Here is a 22016-nt window from a genome sequence, read left to right on the forward strand (position 1 = left end):
ATTAATGACCTGTGGTTAGATATAAACCTACATCCAGACTTCAGTTGGTTGAGAGAGGTAGAGATATGTTTTTCTGATGTGTGTAAAAAAAAAAATTTTTGACTGAGCCATATGGGCCAAAAGGCAGTGACTTTGAACAGTAAAGTAAAGCAGCATAATGAAATAATTAAGATTATCACAATTTATCACAAAAAATAGCCTAATTTTAAATGTGTATCACAAAAAAATCATTAAAAAATAAACTTTAAAAATTGAGTTGGGCAATTATGGGGTTGATGGAGGCTGTAAAAAAATAAAATACCGGGGTAGTCAGGAAGTCATCATACCCTCTAAAGTTAGAACTAAAAATTTGTAATGAGTTATAAATGAAAAATGTAATATAATAATGAATTATTTTATTTACTTGCTTGATACGTAGTATTAATTTTAATAGTCCAGTGGGTCTGTTGTGTATTCTCCCTCTTGCTGGATGCACAATTCTATACGTCACCACATCCTCTGTGACGTGTGATGGAGCATATCTGGTGTTACATTGTGGAAGGTGCCCTTCACAGCATCACATAATTCTTCATTTGTGGTGTAGTGATGTGCAGATATGTGTGCCTTGTTAATTCCCCATAATGAATTGTCTGGTTTGGTAAGATCAGGACTTCCTGGTGTCCATGATAACAGAGCTAGTGACATGAGTGCTGCAGCTAATCCAACATCCTGTAAATTTTTCATTCAGAAACATGCTGACTGATAAAACAAAATGTGCAGATGCTCCATCCTGCTGCAACCATACTTGTTCCATGAGATCCTTCTCTTGAAGCTGTGGTATTCACCATACCTCCATCTCTAAATAAGTTTGTGCATTCACTGGTCCATCAAGAAGATAAGGGCCAAACAAATGTCAAGCTGCCATTCCAGCCCATATCATGACTTGCGGTGGATTTCTTATAAATTCTGTTGCATAATACGGATTTTCTTTCGCCCAGAATAACACATTTCTGGGATGCGAACTGCGATAGAGATTGTACATATGTCAGTAAAAAGCATCTTTCCATGGTGGTCTGCAACGGGAAATTTTTCTAATAAAGCCTAGCAGGCTGCAACGCGACGTTTCCTGTCTGCATCTTACAGTTCATTAATGAACATTGGATGAAATGGCCTAACTTTCAAGTACTTTTCCATGTGTCTTGGATTGTCGTTCGCGGTGTACGAAGTTCAGCTGACCGTTTACGAATTGATTTCATTGGGGATTGTTCATTGGAAACTGCAACAGCATCACCTGTTTCTAACTGCGTTAACTTTCGTCCACTCCGCAGCCTATCTTTAACAGTGCCTAATTCAAACGCACATTTTTCCCAAGCCAACATTGTTGCTTTTCATGATTGCAGCTTGTTAAAGCATTGCTGAAACATATCACTAGTTAGCTTCATTGTTTGATTCGTATGTTTTCATTCATGAACCCATACACTTGTCACTTAACTGCTCCTCAGTGTTGTAATACTCATGTCAGTTATGTTAGCACAACTGTCTTTTATTCAGAATGTGTGACATTTTGAAAAACTGTTGCCAACCAGCCCCAACAAAACTACCTTATGTTCTAAACACATATTTTTCGTTAACTTAAGGGTACAGTGACTTCCCGGCCACTATATATTTTGCAGAGTAAACAGCAATAGGATAATATTTTGAGAGTCAAAGGAAATTTTTATTATATTGGACAGTAAAAGTCAGGAAAAACAAATCTTAAAATTTGGTAGGAATCCTGATCAAGTGATAAAATATTGTCGGTTATGCCAAGCCATGAAAGCTAGCGTCCGGAGTGCTAACTGTCTGTGCTGTTCTGGTACAGTTAATGATATAGGAATGAACTGTACCGTATTAAACATTAAAAGTTAATGTGATTATTGTAAGATTTTTATTCAGTTTTGTGCACTATCGCATATATTACATTCCGTCTACTGTTTTGTGTATTATATCAACTGTGCTGTCAGTGTAAATAAAATAGCTGCGATTACAAAAGGAAGACAAACATATATACAAATATTTAAAAAACAAAAGTAGTTTTGTATATAAAAAATATGATTAGTTCAATGTAGTACAAACAGTTTAAAATTTTGTAGTGTATCCTAATAGCAATTTAAAAGCGTAAGTTAAATATTTTATATTGCATTTTATGTTATTCATAAAAAATACATACGCAAATTTCAAAATGAAGAATTTTCTCATATGCAAAATTTTCTTCTTTCTGGAACCTGCCCTACTCATGTTATTCCTGTTACAAGAACTTTTACTGTGCAATTATAACACATTAAAGGAGATACCATCACATTCTGTTAGATAAATAAAAACTAAATACAGCATTTCACGGTGAGAGGGTGATTAGATGTTGAAAAATTAGATACAATGTTTTTAACACCCATAAAACAAAAAAAATTGACCTTGATTGCTTATAGAATTAAATTTAGTGACTTCAGCTATTCATATGGATAATCACATAAATAATAATAATCTTATATATTCATATGATTGTTTAAGTTAATTGCTTTCTGTATACATTTTTGCAGAGTAATTCTTCTTACTATATTACATAGTATTTGTAGACTGATAAACCCATTAACATAAAATGAAAATAATGGTTATAAAACAATTCTATGTAAGCAATTCTTATTACTTAGTAATACTAGTTGTAGGAAGTAATTTTTATTACCTTTTTTCAACATAATCCAAGTATAAGTATCACATTAAATTTTACCCTTCAGAACTAGTAATCCTAAAATGAGCTCTCTTCAATTCCATCTTATGCTTGCTTTAGTTTTTTTTTTTTTTGCGATTGACAAGTTATTGCTTCATCTATAATTTAAAAAAACTGCAGTCTAAAGGCTAAAGTTGCAAAACTTGCTATATGTTTTGGTGTAAGGATGGTTGTACAATCAAATTACTGTACAGCAATACCTTGCTTGTTCTCTTGCAAACCGATTTTCCAAATGCAGGTTTTTAATATCCTGTGGTTCTGTAGCTTCTTATTCCCTGTAAAAAATTTAGCTTTGGTTTTTTGAGCAATGGTTAACTTTTGCATTTATAGCAGAGGAAATTGCTGTGATTAGGTTGTACAATAAGTTGTGATGTAAATTATGAGAAATTTTTTTTATGATGAAAGATATGACAGTTTCTGTTTGATTTACAGGTAATGGTTATTGCCGTTCAGAGGCTATCAGTGTTCTATATTTACAAAAATCAAAAGATGCTAGAAGAGTGTACAGTACGGTTGTTCATGTTAAAACCAATTGTGATGGATTTAAAGAAGAAGGTATAACATTTCCATCAACTTCAGCTCAGGAACAGCTGCTTACAGAATTTTATGAAGAATGTAATATAGATCCGAGCTCTGTAGCATGGATTGAGTCTCATGGTACAGGAACAAAGGTTTATATTTTGGTTATTTTCATACTTAGTTTTTACTTGAAAAGTTATTATTAAAGTTATTTTGTTCACAAAATTGTGCATTATTTAAACATTTAACAGGATTTTGCGTATTTCATTCCTTTGAGGTAGGTTGAAAACATAAAAAAATATACTGTAATTTTTTATTGTACAATAATTCATCATTGAACAATGATATGAGTCAATTCTAAAAGACTAGGTCACTGTATACTGTAGATTATTAGTCCTCTAAATGTTTGGGAGATGTGAAAATGTTTAAATATTGTTGATGTTGTAAGAGTTACGCTACTCACTCTAGCTGATGTGCGTAAAAATTGTTTATAAAATTTCTTGTTAAATACAATTAAAATTATAGCAGGAAAATCAAAGTTGACATAATCTCTGATAGTGTTGTGATACAATTTTGTAAAATCTTTTGCAGTCTTATTTTGCATATCACTGTACTCAATATATCCGCACTTGTATTAGCTTACATTACTGTACTAAGATTATGTACTGATTATGTACTAAGATGTGTAATTTTGCATGGTTTTGATACCTAAAATAAATTTCTTACACCGACTTGCTTATCCTCACTATACCGAGATAGACTATGTCCTTCAGTTTGAATGACATTATCGGAAAAATTCCTTGGTTCATACTATTTTGACACCCTTCATTTTCTTTTTGTTGGTGTTATCTATGCAAGTGGTATTTTTCTGATTGAAGTGATGCATACATGAAACTTTATTTTAGAATAAAACCATCTTATTTATTGCATTAATCTTTAAAAAATTTATTCACTATAAAAAGAAATAAAATTATTTAGTATAAATAATACTTTGCCATTAATAACATCCAAAAATAAAGAAGCATGAAAAATTTATTTCATTTGACAGTAAATAGTACTGAAATTACAGCCATGGATTAACAAATTAAATCAGATTTCATTTTGAATGGAACAGAATAAAACCGTTTTAACAGATATAGAACTTTTTGTATTAAGCACTAAGAGACAATAAATTTCCAATTTGCAGGTCGGAGATCCTCTAGAAGTCAAAGCTATCGAAAATGTGTTTTGTAAAAATCGTAAAAAACCTTTGCAGATTGGTTCCATTAAAAGTAATATTGGCCATACAGAGCCGGCTTCAGCAATTTGTTCAATTGTAAAAGTTTTAATTTCTATGGAAACAGGAGTGATACCACCAAATATTAACTTCTATAAACCTCGCTCTGATATTGAAGCTCTGCACAATGGAAAAATTAAAGTAAGTATTTTAATATTCATATTTATTAGTGTATTCATTTTTGTTTTACTTTCTTTTATGCTCACTATCCTGTTCTTTGAAAAGAATGGCTAATACTTGAGTTTTTTTTCTGTTATTTTTCATGTCATTCCTCTTCACTACTCACAGTACATCTGAATATTTCTTCCCTTAAGTTTTATGACCTCTTGTTTCTTTAACTTTGCATTTTTCCTGTCTGTCCTGTATCAATGATTCCTGATTAAATATGAATACTTTTTAAGGTAGTTGATTCAAGATGATGTTCCTACCTTGTAAGGACAGTGTTGGTGCTACCTATTAGTGATTAAACTTGTTAGTCACTCAAGGTAATATATTGCGATTGCAGCAGTATCCACTATTTTTAAAAACAGACGTATTTCTTGTTGAGGCTATTAAATTTGTTGGACTTAAAAGTCCTCTTCATTATTTCTATGATATGTTCATCAAGAAATTGACCTTTTTGGATATAAGAAAAAGTGTATTCAGTCTGCTCTTTCTGTATTCCTCATTAAGATGTAAATGATTCACATTAAAGCATGGATAATTTTTTTTATTCATTTTTTGTTTGGCTATAACCAGCTTGAAATAAACCCACCAATATTGTACTATTTATAAATTAAAAATGTTTTATAGAAATAAAATATTTATGTATGAAACAGTTCATTATCTTTGATGGAGAAATAAAGAGAATTTGCCATCAAAATGGAAAAATTGTTTGTAGTTTGTGACATTTTATAGTATTGAGTTTCATAAAAGTATTTATGATGGATATAAGTCTCAGTTTTTATCATTTGGAGTCCATCATAAATAGCATTGTGTTACTGTTTACTTTATTAATTGCAAAACAATAATTTAAATAATTGGTTTTATGTTTTTAAACAAAAAAAATTAAGGTGTATTAGTAATGAAGTAAAGATGTATTATTAATAATTTGTGAAAAATTATTATTGTTACAAATTATGTTAATCCTTTAATTACTGTATGATCCAGCAGGTTAATGGTTTCTGTTCCTGCCATAATTTACTTCACTGAAATTTTGGTTTCTCGTGAATATTTTTCATATAAACATAACCAGCCTGCTCTTCAGTATGTATAATACAATATAATGTTCAGGGTAAATAACTGTATTGAAATCAGGCGGTTCTAGGATTATATTCTAGTCAAAGATATTGTATGAAGCTTATACATAAAAAGAGAAATTATTATTTCAACTTAATTTTAGTCTTAAATCTCAACTTCAGGCTGAATCATAAAATTGTACAGGGTACTTAATTTGTTTATAATGGAGGTAGCTAGTCATAATTTTCAGTTGGTTTATCTTGCAGATAATGGGATATCCATTTTTTTCCCATTGCACAAATAATTGCCATATGATCCACTGTGTGATATTTTAGAAAGATTCCCTATTACCTTATACCTGCCTTGAGTTAGCTGTTTTTATCATTGTGTTTGAAACTTATGGTACAGGTACTCTCTCAGAAAAATATTTTATTCAAAGAGAAACGTATTTAAAAATTAATTTAAATTATATGAGTGAAAAAAAAAAGAATCATTTTGTGCATGATTGAAACTAACTTAGTAATTAAACTATAATATGGAAACAGTTGTAAGTCGATCTATGTTTTAGTTTATTATTATTTTATTTTTATTTTTTTAAATATCATTTGTTATCCAAATTATTGCTCTACAAGTTTTGCAGCATGACATGTATTGTATTAAGTTATAACCCTCAGTTTATTAACTAAAGTAGGTTAAACTTACTTTCTGAAGAAGTTTTTCTGTAGCTGAAGTAGCACTGATAAAATTTTTCTCCAAACTATTAATACCACTTATCAAACTGTTTGATATGTATAAAATTTGGGTTTTTTGGGTAAAGAGTTGCAGTGTTTTAATTTATAAAATTATCCTGCCGGTTACACTATTTAAAAATTATTTTATCTTAAGTTACCTGAAACATAATGAAAAATTCTTTTATTGCCAAATCCAGATTGATTTTCTGATATACATTGTAAAGGTATATTAGATATTTATTTTGATTGATATTGAAAAGTAAGATTAATCCAATCAAGTATGTCACAAAATGTTTTTGTCTTTGATGATGATTTTAACAAATATTCTTTGTTTTTATGATTTCCATTGCATATCTTTGCTTTTGACTCTCATCCTTTTACCCTCCTTTTATATAGCAGGTATTTATTCTATTAAACCAAGTAAACTTCCTATTTAGAAAGCTTAAGAGAACAGTCTAATAATTAGATTCTTTTTATAAATGTAGTTACATAACAGATTATGTTTTACACATGATAGTAACAATTAATTATTGATTTTTTTTTAGCTTTAAATTTTTTACAGCTTATGCAGTGTTGATAAAAACTATATTAATTGCATTTTTGTTGATTATTAGAACTAATTTTTTAAATAATTTAGAAAAATAATTCAGTTTTGTTACATCAGGATAAAGAGATGTCTTAAGAACACTTAAGGGATAGTTTTGTATTTCATTATTGTTTTTTATAATAAGTGATATGTTTGCAGATAATGCAGAATACTTTATAACTTCTTTGAAAAAAAATTGCATATATTTATAAGTTTATAGGCCTGGAGTTTGATTATGAAGACCCTTAAATGCTGATAGAAGTGTTGGGTTCAAAATCAGTGTAAAGTGTAATAGTGAATTGGTTACTAAAAATTTTGTTAATGCTTAATGTTTTCAAGACTGTGCTCATAAAAACACTGCCTTTTTGACACCACTAAAATTAGGTAGTTTTTGAAAGTTTGTAAAAATAACACCTACTTCACCAAAGTGAAATAATACCAAACAATTCTGGTAATCATATCACTGAACTCTTCTGGGATTTGTATGTAGCTTAAAATTATTTTTTTTCCTGGTGGTAAAGTTTGTAATAATTGGTATTGCCTCTACTAACTTATACATTTTTATTTACTATTTTTTTTCTTATTAAAAGCAAAATAACAAATTCATGTTCCAGAATTACCCAGTAACCAGTAAAAGGTTATAATTATAAATTTACAAGACAGTTGATATAGTAGGATTAAAAATTGTGTAAGGGTTTCATTCATAGTAGGTATTCTGCCCATGTATTTAAATTGGAGAATGTAGCTCATACAAAGAAACTCTATTACTCTTACGAGGAGGGCTAAATTAAAAAAGTCAGGAATTAATTAATTTTTTTTTTTAAGAAGAGAGTTTATAATGCAAAGAGTGAATAAGAGGATTAAGCAAGATGTAGACCATTAATGCATTCACTATGATTTTGTAGTTTTTTAATGCAAAAGCTATTCTGTTCATAATTTACTCATACTACTTGCACATAAATTTATTCTTCACTCAGATCCTCAGAGGTATAATAAAAAATTTGAAGATTATAGTTATTACTCATTAAATACAGTACAATTTAGATCACCATAGACTTGTACGTGCCACAACCTACGGAACAGCAATATAACATCAAAATCATTCCTGTCATTTGACACATAAACAGCAGTGAATTTTTTTAATATAAATTGTACTCGGTAGTAGAATAGTGATTATAACAGTACATATATATTGTCATACTTGCTTATACAAGATCTGTTCAAAAACTAAGCTTAAGATTGAGGAAAACTAGCTTACTGAATGTTTAAAAAGCTACTTTCCCTCCAAGTAGATCCCTTCTGGTTTAATTTTCTTTGTAATATGGTTAATTTTTCATGAGATTTAGTGTACAATTTGTTTTTTCAATTTATTCTTTTGACTTAGGTTCTTGTGTACCTGATATATGGAGTATTTTATTTTTTACCATCTGCTCTAATCAGTTTTGGTCAAATTTTACATTTTGAGCTTGCATGTAAATAATGGTGAACACAGCTCAATATTGAAAGCATATTTTTTGTATTAAGAACCAATAGTACATTTTCATAACGTTATTTGATTCTTGAGTTTGTTTGCACTATTAACTTCACAGTTGCTGACTTGGATGTAGTAGCTGTCTGTTTACACCATAGCTGTTGGTATAAAGCATTTACTAATTATTTGTGTAATGACTACAATGGTCTTTCTCTATCGGTTAGTATAAGCATATACCATTCATTCTTCTTTACGATTATTATATTTGCCCAAATATAGTTCAAGTTGTTTTCCAGCAATTTTTCCAATAAAACTGGCGGTTAACCTATATGCGGGACCGACTTACATTTGGATTTGACTGGACTTTTAAGTTGTTTCATAGTTTATTTTCATTTCTAGATTTATGATGGGGGACTTATTACAGTATTTATTTATAGTAATAACTACCTAAAGTTATTATTATTAATAAAAGTACCTAATAAGAATTTTTTATTTTCATAAAGATATTGACACTTAACTGGAATATAGGTAAATTTTAAACAAAGAATTATGTTTTCAAACTTAAAGAAAGGGATGATTAAATCAGTATGTAGCCAGTGAATGTTTTTAATTTTCCCATTTCCATGAAACCATATTTTTTATTTCATTTATTTTAATTTTTCCTCCAAACACAGTAGTTAAACATTTACATTTTTTGTGTATTTGATAATTTCTTTTCTATCTTGATATAGTGATCCAATACAAGGATTATCCCTCTGACTTATTATCTACCTGCATGTACAGTTAAAGGTTGATTATGAACAGTTAGGATTAGAATGCGCAAGATTAACAAAGGTGTCCTTTACATAAATGTTGCTGCATTAAAGTTTTGTGTTTTGGGTCTGGGATTTAAATAAAGATATTTATTAAACAAGTTTCTGGAAGTTTAATATTGACAATACAATTCATATTTATGAGTGCTAAGCAATGATATGGAAGCACATTTTTACACCTTGAAAATTCTACTGAAATTTTGAGGGAGCTGTACTTCGGGCCAGTATATAAGTAAGCATGTATGTTTACAGTAAGGCGCATTGTTATTGCATCACTAAAAAAATTCTCTTTTTATGCTATATGTGATAAATACTGATTATCTTATATCACGGTAGAGATTCTAAAAGTGTTATTTGTAAGAACAATATTCAACTCGTGCATCTGAAGGATGAACATAATTTTCAACACTTCTTTTCAGTAATTTATTTAAAATTTTTATAGTCCTAAAACTGATCATCTTCAAGTTCGGAAAGAAATTAGATAGGAAAAGTATTCTTTATCATCTAAGAATCCATAAAATTAAATTTCTGGTTGTTTTATTATTAGATAACAAATTCTCTTGGGGTAATTAAATCAATTTTGTTTACAACAAAATAAAATAGTTTATAGTTTTGCTTTGAAGCACCTTAATAAAAAATCCTAAGCTTGTCATCATTATTAAATATCTATTATGAAATTTCCAAAAATAATTAAATGTGCCAGTCAACAGTCGTGAAACAATTTAGACCTCTAAATCCAAAGTTTCTATTATTACCAGTGCACAAGTGATTGTGTTCATTGATAAGAATAATATTTGACCAAACTAAGCTATATTGGAATGTTGGTATTGAAAATTTCCAAGTAAGTACGTAATGTAAAGGTTAGTATACTGAATTTCTGATATCTGTATTTCTCTTGATGTGAACTAGGAGAACTAGTGGATAAATGGTTATTTATGTCAGTGCCATCTTGAAATTCTTTCTGCAGACTATCTCATCAGCTTCGATAAATTATCCCTTCATTCATCTGTAATAATTACTTCTTTTTTATGAGTACCACAATACTTTTTAATTATATAAAGTGTGTAAATGTACAAATGTATTCATAAGAAATTAATTTTTATGAAGTGCCTTCCCAGTTTTGTGTTTGGAAGAGGCCAGTATCTCTAAGACTCCCTCACATGTCTATTTTGATAACCCATAATATATACTTTAACATGAAATTTTACAATCTGTATTTATTTATGTTTCTTATTCTTTAGAATTTTCACTTGCGTTTTTACAGTAAATTAGGTGTTTATATTTAATTGCTAATTCCAGGGATCAGGGTAGACAAAATAGCTGAGTGCTGGCATAACCAGATCATTCATGTTTGAATATGACGTAGGGCTATCGATTTCTTTGGATGACTGTGAAATTTATTTAACTAGCAGTTATCTGCAATCATTTAACTTCAACACTGATGATTATGTTAACCGAGAATGGACTATAACGTAGTTTTTGTTGTCATTTGTTCTTTTATTAATATTTTTAATAACAGTAGAACAAAACAAAAAGAAAAGCCAGTTTAAATCCCTACATTTCATTAATTTATTCTCATTTTTTAAGGTAGATTTAAGTTAATATGATTAACCTATAAAAAGGTTGAACAATATTCATATAAAATTTGTATTTATGAGTTTTACTGAACACCTTTTCAGTTATCCTGAAAGATTCAGGATTATCCCAACAAAGAATTAAGATTATCTGAAGATAATACAACAATAATAAATGAATGGCTGTTATTTTTTTAAACTGTGTATTATGTATTATTTGATGCGGCCAAGATATCTTGAATTATGTCTTCTTGTTCCTAGAATTTATCTAACTTGTGGGATCTGCTCATCTAGACTTTTTCCTCTGTTTCATATGATCAAAAATATAATTTTATTTCAGTTTAGCTGCGCTTACATCAATTAGCAAATTTTGTTATTTGCTTTTCCTTAAACTTCCATTTCTGTAGTTGACTCGACAATACTTCTGGTTTTTTTGCCTTTTAATGTGTCCATGCTACATAAAATAAATTATAGTCATTTTATTATTAATAGGTGCTACTCTAGAGCAGTTTTGTAACATGGTACCTAGTCTACTACTCGGCTCACAGACCATTGCAATGTTTTCATTTCCATCCCATGCAATTTGTTCATGATATTTCATCACAGGCCAGCATCAGAGTTCATGGAGAGCTACTGGCAGATGCTTATCTAATATTTCCTGTCGAGTCCATCAGCATTTTTTTATCAAACAGAATGAATGTTATGTCAGTTTCGGTCATTTATACCTAACCCAAAATTCTTTTATATATATTTTATTATTGGGTCCAGAAATTTGACTATTACTTACTGATTTTTATCTTTTCTACTTTGAGCTATAGTATCACAGCCTACAGCCTGGTTCCTGATACTATTATCACCCTTAGTGTTGAAATAAGATAATATGTTTTATTGTGTTTTGTAACGTAGATGATAATTGTAAATCTGAAAATGCCTAGTAATTACATCTTTTACTATCATTTATAACAAAAAAATTAACTTTAATGTCACTTACAAATGGTATAATTAGGTCTAGCTACTTTTAAAGTTAGGTTTTTACTCTTCATATTTTTGTTTTAGTGATTCATAATGTGCAGAAGAAAATAATTTTAAAACGAATGTGAAAAAATTTATTTCAGTTAAACACTGTTGAAAAAACGTAGTAAATTGCTTAAGATAGTAAAAATTATTGGTAGTAGTAAAAAACTGTTTAAGATAGTAAAAAGGTTTTTGGGAAAACCTAAATGTAGCAATGAAGAATGATCAGTTTGTGTGTTATTCTAGGAGTTTCGAAATATCTAGCAAAGCTTTTTTGAATCTGTGTCCAAAGGCATCAGTAGCTTCTTGTCTTGTAGCTAGTGTTCCTTTAGTTAATTACATCCTGGGTTATGTGGCCATTGGGTACAATGGTGCACAATGGACAATGTAAAGGAGCTTATTGTGTTAAAATTCTTGTGCCCCAAAAACTGTTTTATAAAAAAAAAGACTCAAATTAATGTAGGTAAACTGGACAACTGCTAAATATTTGATAAAAATTTATAGTTACTTTTTTAAAACATAGAAGAAACTGTTCAAAATGTTTGTCATTTACTTCAGTGTTATTTACACTGTAGAAAAAAAATGTGTATGATAATTTTTTGTCATCGTTTAACATTACAGATTCCATTTTAGTACTAATTCTTAGTCACTCAAATTTCTGTGATTTTATTTTTCATTATTTTCCCACAATGAAAACTCTCCTTACAAGGGTCATGCATGAACTGGTCATTTTTAAAAAAGTTGCTGTTTAGGAATTTCTGTATTGATGAACTACAGTGTAGAGGAGTACCGTTTTGCCCAGTAATGGGTATTTGGGTAAAACTATTTCATATAACATTTCACGGTATGACTCCAGTTAAAAAAAAAAGTTTGGACCCATGATACCACTGTCCCAAGCCTGTACATTTGAATCTGAGTAGGAACATTTAATTCCTGTTATATTATTTCATGAGAATATGAGTCTCTCTGTTGACCATTATGATTATAACCTTAACCATTCAGTTTGAAACTAATTTCATCTGTCTAGGTAATATGCTTTTGAAAATCTGGTTATAGCTCAACAGATTACAAACCTTTAATACAAGTTTTTAATATTAAATCTGTATTTAAAACTGATCAAGGGTTTCTTTAGTACAAAAAACATTTTTCTTTAAGTTTCTTAAAAAAACACATTCATTAGAATTTTCTTCTAGAGTAAAACTTGAGGTAGAGGATGCATATTATAACTGTTTATAATAACATCTCTTTCTTTATTTCTATAATTTCAATACTATCAGTTAATGTAAAGGTTTTACTAATAAACAATGAAAGAACCCTGTAGGTTTTTTAGTCAATTACCTCATTATTTATTGTTAGCAATATTTTATTTTATTTTATTAATAAATCTCAAAATAAAGATACATATATTATTAACATCAATGGTTTTCAGTAAGTAGAATCACAAATTTTACTTTCAGAGTCAGCAGTAATGACAGGTGATTCTGTTTTGTATTAATGTGAGTAGCTTCATGTGGATACACTTATTCACAGAGATTTCAACTTAGGCATTAGTTGCATTTATAGGGTTTTGGGTAAATATGCAATTTTCTGTATGCATTTGCATAAATGCTTAAAAATGCCAACTGGTTGATATGTATTTAAAATCTGTTATGTTTTGATAATTTTAAGAAGTTGACAATAAAATTTTTTTTTTTTATTATCAGGTTGTATCTGAAAGCACCCCATGGAATGGTACAATGGTGGGAATTAATTCTTTTGGTTTTGGAGGAGCAAATGGACATGCTCTTCTTAGGTGGAATGACAAGAAGAAAGAAGTAGAAAGAGATGAATCGTTAGATGATAAACTACCCTCTGTTGTTGTCGTATCAGGGAGAACAGAAGAAGCAGTATATATGATGTTATCGAGTGTAGGTTTAATCAGTGTTATTTTTTATTTACAGACTTCTGATTATTATTTGACCATAAAAATGTATTGGTTGTTAATTAAAATTTCTAACTTATTGTAGATCAGAAATATCTACTTTTAATACCCGATAGCATGCTAAATGTTTGAGAGTATGAAGAATATTTACTACAAAAAAAATCATACTTGTTATTCTTAAGTCCATGACGCACTACAGGTCTGCTGGTTTTCAACTCCATTATTCATAAATTAGGTAGTGTTCAAGGGGTAAACTATGCCACTATACACTATAAACTTTTCAGTTCTGCTGTTAAATAGAATTATGATCATTTGATTGTACCAAATCATTTATAGAAATAGTTAACTGTCTGTTGAGATGTGCGGTACCTAGCCATAAACACACTGTTTTTGTTTGTGTCTGATCTGCAGTTTGTAAATGTAAAATTGACACTGATAGTGCTAAAAAATGTGTAGGTATTTTAAATTGAAAATTAAAAAAAAAATTAATTTGTTAAACCAACACCACCATTTATGATAACTAATGAACAGAAAATAACTGATATCATTTATTTGGTGTTTTGCTCTACATCCTGATTAAACATCATCTTATACTTTGTTCTCTATTAAAAACATTTTGTTCTGAAATGCAAAGTATGAAATTTTTAGTTCAGCAGTTTTTCAGGTAAGTTCAAAATATCGGCTCCCTTCCGAGACACTAATGTGGAATGTGAAATGAAAGCGATCTGGCTCTGTTGAACTGGAAGTAAATCAAACTTAACTGTATTAGCAATCTGTGTATCAGAATGTGTGTAGAATATTTTATTGCTGTTAGATTTATCGTTAGATCAGTTGAGTCTTCTTTATTTCTCCTATAACACAACTTTTATTTGTGAAAGATCTTCTTAATGAAACTGAATGTGTCTTTACTATTATTGTATTTCTAGAGCTTTTCAACAGCTGTTCACAGCAGCCCAAATGGTTTGGAAGTTGCCACAAGCCTGAATTCTTTCGGTCACAGGCTTAGCATGTTTATAATAAATATTTGTATTTCAGAGAAATTTTAATTCTTACATCGACTTTTCTTTATTATCAATTAGGTAGACCTAAACAAATTTTTATGCTGTAATAGAGCTTATATAAAATTTTAATGAATTGATTTCAAAGTACTTATGTGCTTGTTAGAGCTGTGCCAGTTATAAATATCTATTGAACCCTTAGCTGTGCCAGTTATAAATATCTATAGAACTTTTAAAGTAGGTACATATTCATTTATAGCAATGTCAAGCTTTGTTAATTGTTGTTCTTTTATGTGAACATTTTCAGAAAAAACTTCCTTTCTTCAGGGATAACACATTTTCTTTTCTTCTGGCAAACACGCATGGAATTAAATTGTTCATAATTATTCATTTCAGAAGTTATTGATGTGTATAAGTTTACAAGGAATCTTCATACCAGTATTCAAAAATGGTCTGTGAATTTTGATGTATATGTTTGTATGTGGATACATCCCATCAAAGAAGGTACTTTGATACTTTTCCGAGAAAAAGGATAACAGACAGTTAATATTTCTAATTAATATATCTTAAATATTTTGCTTTCGGATGCAGTGTGGTGATTTAAAAGTTAATATCATTATGTAATGCTAGTGTATAACTTATATGTTAGTTAAAAATTTATACAAGTATTCATTCATATTTTTAAGTAATGATTTGCTGCTACAGAAGTGGAAAAGTTTTTTCTGGATTATAATTAATGCAAACCTGTATCTCTAATTGTAAGTTATTCCTCAAACCAGAAAAAACTGATTTACTAAAGTTATACTGATATCAAAAGTCTTTTATGAGGTGTAAGTATTTCAGAAACAGGATTTGTGGTAAGTTGATGGTGAGTAAAGTTTCAGAAATTGTCTCAGTATTTAAGCACACTTTATGAAAACTCCAACCTTCCTGGCCCAGTCCACGTCTTATGAAATTCCTGAAAATACCTCTCTATTTTAAAATTTAATTTTTTTCAATAGCTTCTTTATGTACATTTATTAGAAGCTGAAATTATATTTGAAAACTGTTATTGAATACACACGTCTCTGTAGATAGAACGTATAAGTTACTATAAATTCCATAAAATGTATTAAATATTGTTAAATGAAGATAAAATTTTAAAATTGATAATTAGTTAATGTGATTTATAAATACTAAAATATATAGGTTCTCTCAAGAGAAATTATTCAATTTGTTTATAAGTTGTTAACATTGCTTCCTGGCAGGCAAATATATTAATTTGTTAAAATTAATTAATTTTCCCACTTATGCTTTTCTTTTCTGTCTATGTTGAATATTGACAGATTTATGCTTCTTAAAATTGGATTTTTTTATTCTAATAATTAAAAGACAGTTTAATTTTGCCACTGCAAATAAATGTTTATTATTTCAGTCAAGTTTATTTGTGTCAGTACTGAGATAGTAAACAGTTATCTCTAAAAGTTAAAAATTTAATTGTTTTTTTTTTATAAATTAATTTATTATAATTAAAAAAAAATCTATTCTAAATTAGCAAGAATCTTGGTGCAAATATACAGAAACTAAAAAGAAAAGCACTATGTAAAAATAAGTTTTAGTAATTTAATTTCATTTGTTATGAAAATTCAGAAACGCATTTGAAATTGATTCAGAAATGAAAAGTCTTTTCTTGTGAAGCACCATTTTTTGTTTTCACCTGTTAATTGTAGGTCACATACCATTTTTTTGTGCTTTTGAAATAAACATGAGAGCTCTTTTTGTCACCTTTACGTTTCCCTCTTTCGTTTCAAAAGTTTTCAATTCTTCCTCTTTCTGGTGTGAACTTCATTGATAATGTCCCGTATGCTCAGTTTACTATGATTAATTTTATTATAACATTTACAGTAACAAAGAAAACAGGATGGGGCGAGTTCAGTTTACTTTTTTAACTTCATTATATTTCTTGCATTTCCTGCCAGTATTCAGTATCTCACCTGTTTATTGAATCTATTTGTTTTAGAATGCCAGTAATTAAATTATAATTTTTTTTTTGTCATTAAAAATTACTTTGTTGGTATCAAAGAAAATTGCCATCACTTCTTCAATCACTTGGTAAGAATATGTTTGTAACTTGTTTTTAAATTTTAATTTGGTTGCAAATCCTGTGTAATTACCTGTTTCATCTTGCATAGAAAATAAGTAATATTTTCATTTAATGCTTTAGTGTATTAGTCTGCAATGTGTAAAGATTTTTTCCTATAGTGTTCACCTACAAACTGTACAAACAATTCTAAACTACTATTTTATGGGCTAAATCACTATTTTACAGACTATTTGTTACATTCCAAAAAAGGTTTTTGACTTTAAAAACAGCCATAGTTAATAGTGCAGATTCTAGTTCATAAGTTCGAACCAAGTTTTTGTTTTAGTCCTGTGTACATTTGTTTACAACTTCTTTTTCAAGTGTTATCTTTATGTCAGTCTAAATTATTAGAATGCAGAGCTATTGCAGTATTAATATAAAATTTTAGGAAAAGTTCTGTAAACAATGATTAAAGAATTGCAACTACATCTGTAAGGTTACACTAATGTGTCATATTAGCATTGTAGGGAGAAAAATAATTAAAAAAGTGGTTGTATATTTTTTAAAGGTTGTATATTTTACAAAACTTTAGACAAACTGTTGGTAAGATAGAATGTTCTTTGTTGTCTTATGTCTATTTCATTTTATAAAAAGTGATATAAACCTAAGTTATTGTTCTTTTCTTTTTTTGATGATTCTTCAGATTTTGACAAAATTTATTATAGTTAAATTGAACAGGAAAATGATTCTGATATAGATCAGAAAATAGAGTAGAAATTTAAATAATATTGCATTAATCCTCTGTCTGGTCCAATGCATGATAGATCCATGCTGTTTTTTTTCTGACATTTTGTGATTGTAGAACTGAGTGGCCTTTCTCAGTGTGGCTTTGCTCCCCACCTATTGCATACCAGTGCTTATTTGTTACTGCACAAGTAAAGCATCGTTCGCTAAACCTGTTTTTCATCTCATAAATGTATTGTGCCCTCATGCTACCTTTTTCATTAAGAGTACTTTTTTTTTATTTCGAGCAAGATGACTACTTCATTTAATTATTAAGAACCAGAAGACATTTCTAGAGTTCACCGTGTATTAGTGGAAGTTACATCATTGGAAAAGGGTTTCGGTGATGACAGTGATACTGACTGTGAGGGTATTACTGAAAATCGACCAGAAGATTCTAATACTACTGAAAGTGATACAGATGAGAGAATTGGAACACCAAATAATGTTTTCTATACTGGAAAGGACGGTACTGTGCAATGGAATATAGTTCAATGTCCTTCGACTCAATTGAGTAGACCACAAAAAATATTCTACTCGCTGGAACAGCAGTTACTCCATTTTAGTCATGGAATTTTCTTTTCTCTAATGTAATCAATATGATTGTTCGGTACAAATCAGTTCATTAAACCAGTCCAGGGTAATTATAATCACTAATGAGCTGCTAAACTTACTGATAATATTGAAATAAAGGCATTAATAAAATTGTTGTATTTAGCTTGTACTCTGTAAAGTAACAGACAGAGCTTAGAAGAACTATGGGGTTCTGATGGTGATGGGGTGGAAAAATTTAGACTTATAATGAATTTAAAACGCTTTAAGTTCTTAATTTGTTATTTGAGACATTTTATTTGGTACATTGAAGAAAAATAAACTGCAGCTACCTTCTAAATTTTTGGTAGTCATAAAGAACAGGACATAAAAGTCAAGTATTTTTTGATTTGGAAAAATTGCACCATTGTTTCATATGTACTCTGAGAGCCAAAATTGTTATTGAAATTTCTTCCATGCACTTTAATGACAAGAAACACTGGAGACCATTGGAAACCTGAAATGATTATGTTGTTCGGTCTAAATAGGGTATAGATAATATTGATAGAATGTGTGCAATTTACAGTGTAACTAGAAATATGAGGCATTGGCCAATGATAATTTTTTATACCATTTTAGATATAGGTGGTATTAACTTACAATTCATACTTACTGATAACCAACAAGAAGTTTAAGTAGAATAAATTTTTTGAAGAAGTAATTGCAAGAATTTACTCTAGTCGAAATACGCCAAAGGAGTGAAAAAAAAAACCAGTAGGAATGCCACTGGCAGTTCAGCAAAGTCTCCAGAAATTCAGACCTAGCCCAGCAAATACAGGAGAACCAGGACATCAACAGGTGAAAAAAGGAACTATGTGCAATTTGCAAGTTAGCGATGAAAGTTGGTTAGTAAATACTAATGTAAAAAATGTGAAGAATATTTTTGTTTAGAGGATGCAGTTATGGTATATGGAAAATGCTTTTTGTGTGTGGGAAATAAAGAAATTTCAAGCAATGAAAACTAAAAATTATTGAACACTTCAGTGTGTAAACCTGTAATATAAAATTCCATTGAAATTTAACTTTAAGAATGTAAAATGTAAGTTTAGCTTTAAGAATAAAGAAATTTACTATATTTAAACAATTTTTTTTAACTGATAACATATTTCAATTATTTTTCATTTTATTAAAGTTATCCTTAAAAATTTTAGAATCACAATACTTGTATTTTCAATAAAATACAGTAAAACATTAAAGTATGAACATTAAAAATATGAAAGTTAAATTAAATTTTAATAATAAAAAATAGAGAGATGGGAGTAGATGTGACATGTTTGTGGACATCTCGGAGATATATTGTTCATGTTACAAACCATATTGTGCCTGATCAAGTATTAATGAAGTGAATTCCAAGTATGTGATTTATTGGAAAGAAAGTTTCATGTCTGTATAAAACTTATTAGCAGACCTGTAAAAATAAAGTAGAAATTAACATTTAAGTATTTTTATTTGTAAATTTTGAATGTGAAAGTTTGATTTAACGTATGATTTTGAAATTATTTAAAATTATAGATAACTTTAATTAATACAAGAGGTAAATATTAAAAATTAAAAACACAACTGCTGATAAATAAAAACCACTGCTGACAAACTGCTCTTTTGTTCCGGTTTGGTTCCATCATGATTTTGTACTAACTAGTAAATACCCCGTTTGAATTTTTAAAATTGGACGATTGTTTGCAGAAATATTATAAGAGCACTCCACTGCACCTCCCAAAACAGCGTTCGTTACCGTTTAATAGTGATGTTTTGTCTAGCCTCACATGAGGTACTCGCACATCACCTCACCACTCTAGCCTCACATGCAGTCCCCATGGGAAGCCCATTATTATAAAACAAAAATTTTTTAAGTCTATTTAATACTCTTATTTTATGTAACGTAAATTTAGTTCTATTATATTTTATAATTTTATTCATTCTATTGATTTGAATCGTTCAATTCAAACCCAGCTAACGTAATGACAGAGGCTCACAGTTCATTGAAGTTTATGCTTCAACCGGCAAATCTCTACTACTACATATATCTTTATAAATATTCATATGTATATATAATATATTTATATAGCCTATGACACTCCTGGAAATGTAAGGATTCCAACGCAGGGTCATTCATTTAAGTCGGTTTGGCCGTTGAGCTGCTGCGGTGTAACAAACGCACATACATACATACACCCTAAAAACATTACACTCCTTTTTGGGCAGTCATGTAAATTATTAATTTCATTAATAAAAGAAAGGGATTATTAGTTAATATTTAGCAATAAAATTATAGCACAGAGCGGACCAATGGTGGTGCACCGGACGGCTGTACACAGCTCCCTCCACGACTCTCCTGCTAAAAGCACTCACTTGTCAATTAATTTACAGATTATTTTATTTAATCTCTAAGCATAGATTATTTTTAATTATATTTTATATTTGTATTTTTATTTACTTATTATTATTTATTAATTTTATTTATTTAATTTTATTAATAAAAGAAGGGGATTATTAGTTAATATTTAGCAATAAAGAACATGCTTACATGATCGAACATACTGCCCATCAAAAAATCATAAGATTTTTCTTAAATGTTTATAAACAATAAAAAACAATAGTAATAATAATTATAAAATAAATTAATAAATTTTACTACTGTAATTCATTCCTTCAATATTGTAGCAGATCTAAAAACACAACTGTGTTTTTCACGAATCGATATTGAAAATTCTATTGATTACCCATTTAGAATCATACATATGATCTTGTGTGGCCTTTTAGTTACAATTAAACATACATATAAACATGTTTATATAGCCTATGACTGTAAACGTAAGGATTCCAACATGTAAATCGTGTTGGACATGTTTTTACATGTATGACAAGTTCATACATCGGTATGAACATCATACATCGGTATCAAGTTCGTAAATCAGTTCGGCCATTTAGCTGCTGCGGTGGAACAAACATACATACACTCTAAAAAGATTACACATATTTTTTTGGGCAGTCGTGTAAAAAGAAATAAAATGAAATATATCATTTTGGTTTGGTTAAACATTTTTTTGTGTGTTAATTGTACTGTCTAAATTTCGCAAGGTTTCACTGTAATTATCTACATTATTGTCAGTGCATATTTGATCTAGGATGTAGTTTATCTAATCCTAAAGTAGTTTATTTTTTTAGACTAATTCTGGTGATAAAGTATGGACAGTAATGTGATTTTGTTGATAAAGTAATGAAAGTAACAATACCAATGAAGAGAAGTATATTTTTAACTAATTGATGTTAAAGACAAATCACTAGAGGTTAATTCAAGAAAAAAAAAATGTCTCAACTCTGTTAACATAAGTGCTTCAGTAAATAAATATTTTACGTAATTAATGCTGTTGACATTATTGTTAACATAAATATGAGGGTAAATCAAATATAAACGGGATTTTATTTTTTTTTTTAAATTATTGAAAAATAAAAGGTAAGTCTAATTTATTTTTCTACGTAGTTTCCTGCTTTAGAAATTCCCAGCGAGAAAGAAGGTTTTTTATTGCAGCATCAAGGAATGAAGCTGGTTGCAACAGGAGTCAATTGTGCACGAATCCTTTCACACCATCTTCAAATCATTGTTCTCTTAGAGCTTCTTTAAACGGCCCAAAAAAATTAAAATTAAAATCGCAGGGTGATAGGTCCAGGCTGCAGGGAGGATGATCAAGTGAGTCCAGTCCATTTATTTTAGTTTTA

General features: G+C 29.2%; 1 protein-coding gene across 2 annotated transcripts in view; it reads left to right on the plus strand.

Annotated features, from left to right (window-relative positions):
- The window catches only part of LOC142323491 (fatty acid synthase-like), a 232107-nt gene that overhangs the window by 50336 nt on the left and 159755 nt on the right, over positions 1-22016 (plus strand). Inside the window, exons 6-8 of one of the 2 annotated variants that reach the window (XM_075363214.1) lie at positions 3176-3414; positions 4449-4679; positions 13648-13851. In XM_075363214.1, the coding sequence (XP_075219329.1) occupies positions 3176-3414; positions 4449-4679; positions 13648-13851 (674 nt within the window). The remainder of the gene's footprint in view (positions 1-3175; positions 3415-4448; positions 4680-13647; positions 13852-22016) is intronic. The other variant, XM_075363215.1, reaches the window with a different exon arrangement.

Source organism: Lycorma delicatula, chromosome 4 (genome assembly GCF_047948215.1).
Source record: "Lycorma delicatula isolate Av1 chromosome 4, ASM4794821v1, whole genome shotgun sequence".
Taxonomy (NCBI): Eukaryota; Metazoa; Arthropoda; class Insecta; order Hemiptera; family Fulgoridae; genus Lycorma; species Lycorma delicatula.